Here is a 12,609-nt window from a genome sequence, read left to right as displayed (position 1 = left end):
GAAATTGATACATTTTTTATGACCAATAACTAAACCAAATTGTTCCGTTTAAGTTTTTTTATAACCAATATATAGAACTTATTACAAATTATTGCTAATTTTTGATACACACCATGACAAAAAACAAAACCATTAAACTACAATAAAAACAATGCATTGCAAATGACTATTATTAATATTTTTATTTAATACATTATTCATTATAAATTATTATTTTGTTAAATGTATGTATTATTGTAATCTATTTTTTGTAGAACTGATTTTCTAGAACCAATTTAAAAACATTTAAATAGAAAACTCTGAAAAAGAGCACCCTCAAGACTCTACGATATTTTGATTATAAAGATGATTTCCTTTTTGATTGTTTTATTGTTCACTAGGTGAAAATCACGTTACTAGTAACAGCACATCTCCTCAACAAGCTGCACAATTTGAGTTATCATTTATGCCAGTAGCACAAGAAGTAAAGAGTTTGTTAAATTCCCTAACCAATATATAAGTAATATTGAATCTTGCCTTAAGCACGTACTCTTGTTCTAATGTAAAGAAACCTCATTTGCTTTCATCTTTGCTTTGCAATCAGCGTAATGCAAAATAAGTGAGTTTATTAGCGCTAATGATATAATTGCTCACCGAAGGTGACAGTAATTGGGATTAAAGGTTAAAGTGCATGTGTTGATGCACCATTTGCTGAGTTTTTTTTTTTTTTTTTGGCTTGGAGCAGTGAAGTTAATGAACAGTATGAGATGTGGGTTTGTTCTGAGAACATCCCGTCCTGATTTCATCTCATTCATTCAGACATGGAGTTAGCATGGCTTTAGTATCTTCAAGCAGATTCTGCAGGCTCTGATTAGCCACTCATGTGTTATGTATTATGTATAATTCAATCAATACAAAATGAGTGCCAGTTTGAATGTGTCAGGAATGGTGATGGCTCACAGATTCTTGATGCTGTTGATGAGTGAGCCGTGTGATGATTTTATCTTTATTTTTCAGCTCTTCCCTGAGATGCGCCACCTCCTTCATCAGTTCCTCCATCTGACACACAAATACAAAACAAATAATAAATGCATAGACAAATAATATGAAACTATATTGTCTACACATAAATAATGCATGTGTACAGAATTGAAAAAGGGGGCACAGAGCTGTTGATGTCAATTTGTAGGCCAAAACAGAATGCTAATTCACCACACGTTCCCTCAGGAATTACTATTGGCTTTTTAGAATAGCAGTTTGCAATTGAGTATACGTAGTTCTATGGTAAACATTACTTGAGATATTGAGATTAAGGTTTTGTTCTACTTCTGAAACTTTAAAAACACAAGCTGCTATATGAGGATTCTCATGTACTGATAGTTTTAGTCTTTATGTAGCAACTTGCTTAAATGAACTTTGAAGCTGTTGTGAAGATATGACTGTACTATGTATGCAGTTAAACAAACCGTGGAAGTCTCTTCCAGATTAAGCATCCAGCATTTGAAAAACACTTTTCTAAAAACACATTAGAAATTCCTGAGGGAGACCATGGCTTGAAAATGCTGATTTTCTTTTTCAGGTTTTAGGACTGCAAGTTGATTAGCTTTATTCAGGTAGGTGTTAATGGGATGTTATGGACCTGCTTGGCTCTGCTGTCATCTTCACTGGAATCCAAACTCTCTGGAGTAATCTCACCATCATCCATCTACATAAAATTGCAATTTATTCAGAAGATGCATCTCTCAAGTTTACAACTCATCCCTTTCTTTTACTCTTTTTTTGTTTTACAACTACACGCATACTAAAAGCTACTCAGAGGCTAACAGATGTGTTTGCATAGCTAAGTGCAAATATGACTCATCCAGCCTTGTGTGTGTGTGTGTGGTACCTGCAGCAGACTCTTGAGTTTAAGCAGCTGTGATTTGACAGACGAACAGTCTTCTGCCACGTGCTTGAAAGTGAGCTCATCTAGCACCACCGTGTGACTGTCATGCTGAACTGTGGGATGGAGGGGCCTATGGCCTGTACGACAGGCATCATAATGAAACCCGCCCAGCCTAAAAGAAAGAGTTCAGATTTAATATAATTTATAGAAAGAAACACAACATCAGTATTAAAGCAGGCATGAAATAAAATGTAAAAAATAACATTAAAAAATCACATTTCTCAAGATCTTTGAAATCGAAAGTGATGAAAACAGACGTCTAGGTTACTAATGTAACCCCCGCTCTCTGAAGGAGGGAACGGAGACATTACGTCAATACTGACGTATTGGGGTCTCGTCTGTGAGCACAATCACCTTCAAGTGGTAACTAAATGAGCCAATGGAAATTGGCCAACAATATTTGCATGCCCAGGCACTCCTACCCGGACATACGGGTATAAAAATGGCCGGCACTCGCTTCTCATTTATGTTTTGCTGAGGAGCCGAGACAGGGATCTGACCCTTCAGCGGTGGTTCAGGGCTGTGGCAGGAGGGACGTAAAATCTATGTTCCCTGGGGTTACATTTGTAACCTAGCCATTCCCATTCAGTCAGTCATGTTTGACGTGACTGACTGAATGGGAACAGCTTCTTCCAAACTTTATGACATAAACCAATATACACTGAAGCTTGACCACCAATATTTACAAATCAACAGCGGCTATTCAGTGTTCAGGAACTTGGCTCATTCAGTCATGGCGAGGGCATTAGGATGAAGTTGAACAGCTACTGCCATTTCAAAATCACCAGAAGACATTATTATTCAAGTTTGTATATATCTATCAATTAAAGTATCCATAATTAAAGCGTTAAGAATGGGTGCCTGAAGTTTATTTGTTAACATGTCTCTCATGCCATTAGTCATTAGCCTATTAGACCATAACAGTTTGTGTGGCATATTTCAGTGTGGTTGTTTTGTTAGCTTGTCACAATCTACACTATAGTGCAAACATGTTAGGTTTATTTATTTATTTATTTATTTTAAAGATATTAATAATTTTATTCAGCAAGAGTGCATTAAATTGACCAAAAGTGACATTTAAACATTTATGTTACAAAAGTTTTCTATTTAAATAAATGCTGTTCTTTTGAACTTCTGAAGGATCGTGTGACACTGAAGACTGCTGAAAATTCAACTTTGCCATCACTTGTTTGTGATTTGTGTGCAATTCACTGCCTGTTAATTAAAGATGGTGGAACACAAAGTGCAATGGACCTGACAGAAAATAACCAGCACAGCATACACAGATGTCTCAAAGGCATGGTAGCAAAAAAAAAAAAAAAAATCAATAAATATTAATATAAAGATAATTTCTCTTTATTAGGCTCAGAGAGAAGGTGAAAAATTATCATGAAAACAAAAATTATGAATAAATTACATTATCTGAATAATGTTTTTTGATGCAAAAAAAATATATTATGAATAGACCTCAAGACAGAAAAAAAAAAATTAAAAGAGATTTAATACAAACAGGGTTTGAAATTAACTTTTTTAAGCCACCGGCCAATTTGGCTACAAACTTTTTAAGAACTTCTACTAGCCAAAAAATCTATCTATCTATCTATCTATCTATCTATCTATCTATCTATCTATCTATCTATCTATCTATCTATCTATCTATCTACACTGCTCAAAAAAATAAAGGGAACACATTTTTAATCAGAGAATAGCATCAAGTCAGTTAAACTCCTGGGATATTGATCTGGTCAGTTAAGTAACAGAGGTGGTTGGTAATCAGTTTCAGCTGCTTTAGTGTTAATGACATTAACAGCAGGTGCACTAGATGGGCAACAGTGAGACAACCCCCAAAACAGGAATGGTTTTACAGGTGGAGGCCACTGACATTTTTTTCCCTACTCATCTTTTCGGACTGTTTTTCACCAGTTTTGCATTTGGCTAGGGTCAGTGTCACTACTGGTAGCATGAGGCGATACCTGGACCCTACAGAGGTTGCGCAGGCAGTCCAGCTCCTTCAGGATGGCTCATCAATACGTGCCATTGCCAGAAGGTTTGCTGTGTCTCCCAGCACAGTCTCAAGAGCATGGAGGAGATTCCAGGAAGACAGACAGCTACTCTAGGAGAGCTGGACAGGGCCGTAGAAGGTCCTTAACCCATCAGCAGGACCAGTATCTGCTCCTTTGTGCGAGGAGGAACATGATGAGCACTGCCAGAGCCCTACAAAATGACCTCCAGCAGGCCACTGGTGTGAATGTCTCTGACCAAACAATCAGAAACAGACTTCATGAGGGTGGTCTGAGGGCCCGACGTCCTCGAGTGGGCCCTGTGCTCACTGCCCAGCACCAGGGAGCTCGATTGGCATTTCCCATTGAACACCAGAATTGGCAGGTCCGCCACTGGTGCCCTGTGGTTTTCACAAATGAGAGCAGGTTCACCCTGAGCACGTGACAGACAAGAAAGGGTCTGGAGAAGCCGTGGAGAATGTTATGCTGCCTGTAACATCATTCAGCATGACCGGTTTGGTGGTGGGTCAGTGATGGTCTGGGGAGGCATATCCATGGAGGGACGCACAGACCTCTGCAGGCTAGACAATGGCACCCTGACTGCCATTAGGTATCGGGATGAAATCCTTGGATCCATTGTCAGACCCTATGCTGGTGCAGTGGGTCCTGGGTTGTCTCCTGGTGCACAACAATGCCCGGCCTCATGTGGCGAGAGCATGCAGGCAGTTCCTGGAGGATGAAGGAATGATACCATTGAAGGGCCACCACGCTCACCTGACCTACATCCAACAGAACACCTCTGGGACATTGTGTTTCGGTCCATCTGACATCACCTGGTTGCACCTCAGACTGTCCAGGAGCTCAGTGATGCGCTGGTCCAGATCTGGGAGGAAATACCCCAGGACACCATCCATCGTCTCATTAGGAGCATGCCCCGACGTTGTCAGGCATGCATACAAGCACGTGGGGGCCATACAAACTACTGAGTACCATTTTGAGTTGCTGCAATGAAATTTCAGCAAAATTGACAAGCCTGCTGCATAATTTTTTCACTTAGATTTCCGGGGTGTCTTTGAATTCAATCCTCTGTAGGTTGATCATTTTCATTTCCATCAAACGATGTGGCATCCTTTCGTTCATAACACATTACCCAGTCCATATTAGTATAGATATCCAGCATGATATTTTTCCCCATTGAGATCAGATGTGTTTTCAAAGTGTTCCTTTAATTTTTTTGAGCAGTGAATATATATATATATATATATATATATATATATATAGTACTGTGCAAAAGTCTTAGGCATGTTAATATCCCCCCCCCAATAATTTCACCTGTTGTCATTATGAGCGTGATCCATTCCACTCCATCTCTGCTGTCTCCTCCTCCATTGAGCCGGCCGGCCCCCCCTCTCAGAGCGCTCAAAGTGGGCCATCCCATCTGCATGCACAGAGGGGTCAATAAGCAGTCAATGACAAATAAACAAACACATTGAACAAACCCAACTCACTTTTAAACACACTTATACATTCAGTTAGTCTCCTAGACATACTCCGAAACAAACACACACTTCTTGAAAAAAGAAGGTCATCTTTCTTTGGGAAGTTGAGCAGGGTCCTTCCGAACGCAGAGCTCTTTAGAGTTTCGAAACACAGCACTCACACTGCCTGAGGCGAGATATCAGGGCAAACTCAAACTAAAACACTCGCATACAAAATCTCTGTCTCTCACACATGCACTCCTTCAATCTTTCTATACACTTCTCACACAGCACAGAGTAAGACCGCAAGCAGAACAGACAGAAAACTAAGCTCCAAAACAGACCTGCTACATTCCTCTTGTCCTTGCTGTCCAGTTCACTGCCAGAGCCTCAAAAACAGACTAAAAAAAACAGTCCAAAACTCACTCGCACGAATACAAATAACCTTAGAACTAAGAGCAGAGACGGTCTGTTTTGACTAACAAGTCCAAAAGAAAAGAAAAATGTTGAAATATTGTTGGACAAGGTTCCCAAGGTTAAAAATTCCAAAGTTGTTTGATGTATAACTAAAGTATGTATAAAACTTTGAAAAAGTGTCAAACTACCTACGAATTTCTCAGTTGCCACCCGAGAATCTGCAAATCCAATAACTTTTCCGCCCTGTTGGAACGAGGTTGTGTGTGAGTTTGTGAGTTCTGGGAACTCCCTAGGAGCTTTGACCAGAAACAGACACACAGCTGTAATTCCCTGAGCCGAGGGGCCTTCTGAAGAGAAGAAGAACTGGCGGTGGCGTTTTCAGCCAGGACGAAACACAGCCCTCGGGCAGAGCCTTCCCTCTGGTCTCGGGAAGCAGTGTCAAAACAGCAGGCCTTCCTGCCTGCCAAGCAGACAGATCGACCATGGAAGGAATGAAGGAGACAGAAAGACAGGGAGGGGAGAGAAAGGGGGAGGGGGCCTGAAGTCATCTATTCCCTCCTCTGGCTCTGTATCCCTCCTCACATGACTGCAGGGCATGATGCCCGAGGCTAAAAATACAGCACACACACACACAGCGGTGTAAAACTGATTCCTGCTGATGGCGCAGGTCAAAATACTGAATATAAACATGACAAAACACACACACAAAAAAGTAAAAAAAAAAAGATGCTCAGAAGAAGTATCTTTTAACATCAGACAAACATCTGACAGAATGGTGATGTAACAGGAAGGGCTTGTGCGTGTCATTCCTTTACACAGAGGATGCAATCATACATTTGAATAAAGTGTATGTATGAAGCCTTTTGTTTGCCATCTCTAGTATGGAATTTGTCTACGTATACAAGAATCTGCAGAACCCATAACTACCCTGTGACCTCACTAACACACTCTAAAATCACACTCTGAGACTGAAGGGAAAAGGAAGTTGGCTCAACAAAAGGACGATCTCTTCCAAAACTGAGAGTTCATGAGACGGAAGATTGAGGACATTTATTCAGTGTTTTTGGCAGGGGTTGTCTCCAATAGCAACTAATTCACTATCGGCTAGTAACAAAGCATTTTGTTACTACTGTATACTACTGTATACGTATACTACTGTATGTATATAATATAATTAAAGTATTTAAAGTTATATACACTAGTCAAATGTTTAAGATTTTTTTAAAATGTTTTTGGTAAGTCTATTATGCTCACTAATGGCTGCATTTATTTGATAAAAAAAACAACAACAGTAAAACAGTAATATTGTGACATATTATTACAATTTAAAATAATTATTTTCTATTTTTAAATTGTAATTAATTTCTGTGATGGTAAAGCAGAATTTTTTTGCAGCCATTACTCCAGTCTTCAGTGTCATGTGAGCCTTCACAAAAAATTCTAATATGCTGATATAGTGTTCAGAAAAAAATATTATCATTATTAATGTTGAAAACAACAGTGCTGCTTAATAATTCTTAATATTCAATTAATTCTTAATCTTTTGTAACATTACAAATGTCTTAAGTGTCACTTGTGAACAATTTAATGCCCATATCCTTGCTGAATGAAAGCATTCAGCATTTAAAAAAAAATTGCACTAATAACAAATACAATTTAGCAAATGTAATAAATCTTTATTTTGACGGTATTTGGCAGTTGAAATGACTAGGCAAGCAGTGACACAACGGCCCTTTCAGTGCAACATGCTCTACTTAATCTGAAACCTTTGTATACATTTAAAAAAAAAATCTCATTTTGATCATTATACATGCATTTTATGACCTCAAATTCAGAGACTACATGAAATATTTATACATTTAAAAATTCATGTAACAGCAGTATTAAATTAACAGCACAAAAGGTAAATAAAAATGGAGAAACACTTCAAATACTTGCACATCTATATGAAATCATTATTTTAACATTATTTTAGGTTATTTTAACAAAGATATGTTTAACATACCATACTTTCTAAAGCTTTTTAACTCATAATTCATCTATCAAACATCTCAAAAAACATGAACAAAGCTCCAAACCACCAGCAATCGTGTAATAAATAATAATAAAAAGCCTATATATATATATATATATATATATATATATATATATATATATATATATATATATATATATATAAAAAAGCTGCTGAAAATCATGTCAAAAGTCATGTTGTCAGATCACTATAACAATTTACATTCCTCAAAACAAATAATTAAAATACAAAATGATATTCAACCCCACAGAATCTCTTCATCAATTTGAATGAATTAAAAACACATACTAAGCTGCAGGAAACTCATCCTTAGAATAGTAATTCACATTCAAAGATGTGATCAATCAACAATGATTAAACCTAATCAGCAATCATTATCTATGCAAATTGAAAATGAATTAAAAGATCAGGATAAATTCAATGCAAATATTACAAATTTAATTCAGAATGACTATTGTGGTAATAAAGGTAAATAGATGTTGGTCATTTCATGCGCTGGGGTTGAAAAGAATGAGAGAGACTTTCATTTAATTTATTTAGTAATTTATTAGCCATATCTACAAGTTTTGAGAAAACAGTGATGCAAACATGATTCTATTAATAATTTTCATTTCTGTAATCACTTTAGACGTCAAATAGTGGGCAAAAGGCAAATTTTGGCTTAGTGAATGAAAACTGTTATGCTACACTGTCTGTCTGTCTGTCTGTCTGTGTGTGTGTGTGTGTGTGTGTGTGTGTGTGTGTGTGTGTGTGTGTGTGTGTGTGTGTGTGTGTGTACTAACCATTGTGTAAGGTCCCATCTTCTGGCAGATCAACATCAAGCATGAGGTCATCATCTTCCAGGTCACATGAGCCAGTGTTATCAAAGTTGTTCAGAATGTCCTGTGCATGAGATAAGAACAATAGAGAGAAATAGAGATGGAAACCTGCATTACATTTTTCAAAAAAATACAATTGTGGTAATACATTCACACCGTTTATATAAGGACGATCACATAAAGGAAAGGGGATACACAGACACTGGAAGCGAAACATGAATGGAAAACATTCACTCAACATGAAGTGTATATATTACCGCAGACTTCTCGGGCCACCTGATTATTTGAAAATGCAAAAGCATAACAAGGTGAAATTCAATACACCTCAACAAAACCTCAATTTGTCCTCAGCCTGAAACGTCCTCTTTCATTTTCTGTGTGGCAGACGCAAAAGTGGGCAGTTATCAGCTATTGGGGCGCTTTTTAATGCATTTTAAAGAGATTCTGAACACTGAGTCTGGCGCAGAGAGTTCAAAAGAAAATAAGCTCTTTGAAGGAAGTTGTTCTCCACATTTCTGTGTGTTAAAATATTGTTAAGAAATACCATAAAACAAGGCCTCACGGCGCAGCCTTAATTTGAACCCAGCAAAGAAATTACTCTGATGTAAGTCATCTTAAAAGAGTCTTTCTCAAGAAACGCTCTGAATTGATTTCAAGGTTGAGAGTAATATTTGAGAGCATCTTACAGAGGTGGAACCAATTGAAGGGATATTTCATTCATTTAATTCATCATTTCCAAAACATAGGCCTACTAGTTGAAATACTGCATATTACTGTCATTTGTCTATGGTCATTTAATCACTTGTGTACAACATGGAGAGCGAAATTGCTTGGTGATAAATTTACATAAATTAAACATACTCTTGTGGAAGTAGGACGTCTTGAAAACAATTGTTTTGTTTTTTAATTAGTTACTTGACATTTAACAAATACTTAATGTTGCATTCATTGCAGGGACATTTACTATAAATCATTGCAGGGTTAAGTGTCTCGTTGAAGGGCGCAAGGCTGGTAATGAATCTCGGTAACACTTAAATGGTTTATGCCCCACTTTGGTTCATACTTGTGCCCTTTGTGTTGCCAGCAACTATACAACTTATTCCATACAACTTATTCTCTATAGTCCTAGTCTTCTGATGTCAAACAGACTAAAATCAAGTCATTACTGATAATCTTCCAATCCATTGGGCTGTTAATCTGGCAGATCACTGAGTCACTGGGTTGAACTCTAGAGCCAAATCTGTCAGCAGATTCATTAAAAAAAGATTTTACTCCAAGGAATGATTCATCCACAAAGACACTGCTACAGATAGTAAGGTACACTATGTAACTTTTATGTTGAAAATAATGAATCAATAGTTCATCAAATATTCTTCCAAATCTTGTTTTCATCTACGTTATAATAAGCCTATTATAAGTGTCTATATTTTAGACCTAGGATGGCTTTTGAGAGAAATTGCGTACATGCGTGTCTACAGTAACTTCTTCAGTCAGCTTGAGATCCTTTCCATCTAAACTGGTTACAGTATATCTTTTAAGCCTAGTAGTGAACGTTTTATGACAAGTAGAGTAACCATATTCATCCACACTGTCATGCAGCCGAAGCACCACCAAAAACAATGTTCTTCGGCAAAATGCATGCAGTTTAGTTTTTTTTAGCTGCTAAAGGGCCAAAAGTTACATAGTGTACCTTTAAAGGTGAAGTATGTAGTTTCTGCAACACTAATGGCACTTAGCATAATTACAAAAATAAAGCATATTTTTAAACAGTCGGCAAATGCCCCTTTCGCATGCTGCCCCTCCCCCAACTCAAACATCCCAAACACAGATCTTTCATGTGCTTGTGAAGGCATGTCTCAAATAAAAAGTCTAACATATTAGGAATACTTTTAGCTGTGTTGCTTTGTGTCTAGTGCTGGGCGGTATACCGGTTCATACCGAATACCGGTGTTTATTTTTATTATGATATGAATTTATTATGTACCGGTGTAGAGGGTCCCTTTTCACTGTTGCACTGTGTTGAGGGCACAGCTGTATGTGTTACTAAGCGTGATGGTGAAGATGGATTGGTTAAGCTATAATTGATAGCTGTCAAATTATATTACAGTGTTTCTCATTCATTGGTTCACAATATCAACACTGCCCGCCACAAATAGATTTTCCAAAAGGCTTTGACATCATGGAATAAACAATAGTACTGCATGTTTCAAAGTCGAAACACGCCGCGGGTGTTTTTATATGAATGTAGCTTTGAAGGGAACTGACTGTCTTTAGAAAAGTTTCAATGCTATTTTCATTGAATCTTTCTTTATCTTTCCTGATAAAGCAGCATTTATGAGTGCTGTGCTGCTTTGTGTACAGCCGTTATCGGGGAAACCGCTGTTTCTGACGTGCCTAAAGTGCCTCCTGCTGGCACTTCATTGTAAACAGTATCATTTTGTGGGGCCTTGCAAAACTGTATTAATACTAGTGTGGAGTTTTTCTACAATATTTACTCATAACAGTAAAATAGGACATTCTAAGTCAATCTACTGTAGTATTTCCTCTCTCAATCATTAGAAAATGTGGTTAACACCCAGTCATGGTTGAAAAAAAAACTTAATTTTTTATATAAAAAATATAAAATATAGAAATATAAAAAACAGTATAATACCGTGATGTACATTTTTAAAACATCTTATTGCATTCGGAACACATGCAATGATTGGATGGACAATGATTTATTGTCCTGAGACTTCCACAGAAGTCTTTATTTTTTTTTTATATTTAGGCCACTAAATATTATTGATTGCTATCAAATTTGTGAAGAGACATTCAACCAGTTTTAGGTGTAATTAATTACTAAGTATTCTACTTACTGTAATTTAATTACTTTTTCCTTGACAAAGTAAGGTATTGGATTACTCTTAATTTCTCTGTAATTTAATTAGTTATTTCTGATGTAATTGCATTAAATACTGTAGACTTTATAACAATTCTATATAAAACAAAAGTGGATTTAACATCAAATTGTAATGTTAAAAAGCATGTTTTTAATGTAACTTTCTTCCTTTACACACTTTGGTCAGTTGAAGAATAAGTTATGCAATTGTATATAGTTTATTTGAAAGAATCAAAAGTGCAGTGTTGTATCTGTCCTTTTATTGTTCAACTGGTCAAGGTTAATATGGGATTTAGAAAGTAATTAGTAATAAGTAATCCAATACTTTTTAGATAGAGCAGTTAGTACAGTAGTCTAATTACACTGTTGAATATGTAATTAGTAACTTACCCAACATTACTTTTAACCAGTATTGCCCATTATTAACTGTCTAAAGTGGGCCAGAAAAAAGTCAAGATTTTCATAGACTGAAAAAAAATTGTAGAAGCAATTTTCTAGTAAATTTCACAAACAATTACAAAAAAGAGCAAGTAACACATTGAATTAAACATGAAAATTCTGACATAGAAAAACTGAAATATACTGTTTTTATTTACAGATGAACAATATATTTTTACAGTGTAATATAACTTCTATTTCTGCCTTTTTATTAAACAAAATTATCAAATGGCTGGAAGACTATGAATGTAGTGTCTAATTTAAGAGTCTAATTTACCATTCATTTTCCTTATTTTGAAAAAAAGTAGCCAGGATATTCTTCAAAAATTATTCATTTGTGTTCCATGGAAGAGATAAATGATGTTTAGAGTAAATTATGACACAATTTTCATTTTGGCTGAACTCTCCCTTCAAGCTACTGTAAGTTAAATACATTGGCTTTTTTAAATGGGAGACTTTATTATTGCCTTGCCCAAAAAAAACCCACAAAAAACCCCCCAGTACATTATGAAAGTTTCTGTATAATGTTCCATATTTCATATTCAGCAGGCAGCTGGGGAAAGAACCACAGTACAAATACTTTCAGCATACTTTAGAAAACATTATCAATCATGCAAA

At 36.5% G+C, this 12,609-nt stretch overlaps 1 protein-coding gene across 6 annotated transcripts in view; it reads right to left on the bottom strand.

Moving 5' to 3' along the window:
• Positions 1–12,609, bottom strand: part of ccser2a (coiled-coil serine-rich protein 2a) — a 48,592-nt gene that overhangs the window by 13,827 nt on the left and 22,156 nt on the right. For all 6 annotated transcript variants that reach the window (XR_014028862.1, XM_081347658.1, XM_081347657.1 and 3 more), the window contains 5 exons: positions 8,637–8,736; positions 5,257–5,362; positions 1,868–2,036; positions 1,619–1,684; positions 940–1,038 (listed from right to left, as the gene is read on the bottom strand). Coding sequence is in view for 5 of the 6 variants with exons in the window: in XM_081347658.1 (XP_081203784.1) it covers positions 940–1,038; positions 1,619–1,684; positions 1,868–2,036; positions 5,257–5,362; positions 8,637–8,736 (540 nt within the window). In the remaining variant the exon portion in view is untranslated. The remainder of the gene's footprint in view (positions 1–939; positions 1,039–1,618; positions 1,685–1,867; positions 2,037–5,256; positions 5,363–8,636; positions 8,737–12,609) is intronic.

The sequence above is a fragment of the Scardinius erythrophthalmus genome (assembly GCF_964197995.2).
Source record: "Scardinius erythrophthalmus genome assembly, chromosome: 19".
NCBI lineage: Eukaryota > Metazoa > Chordata > Actinopteri > Cypriniformes > Leuciscidae > Scardinius > Scardinius erythrophthalmus.
This window is presented reverse-complemented; position numbering and strand designations above follow the sequence as displayed.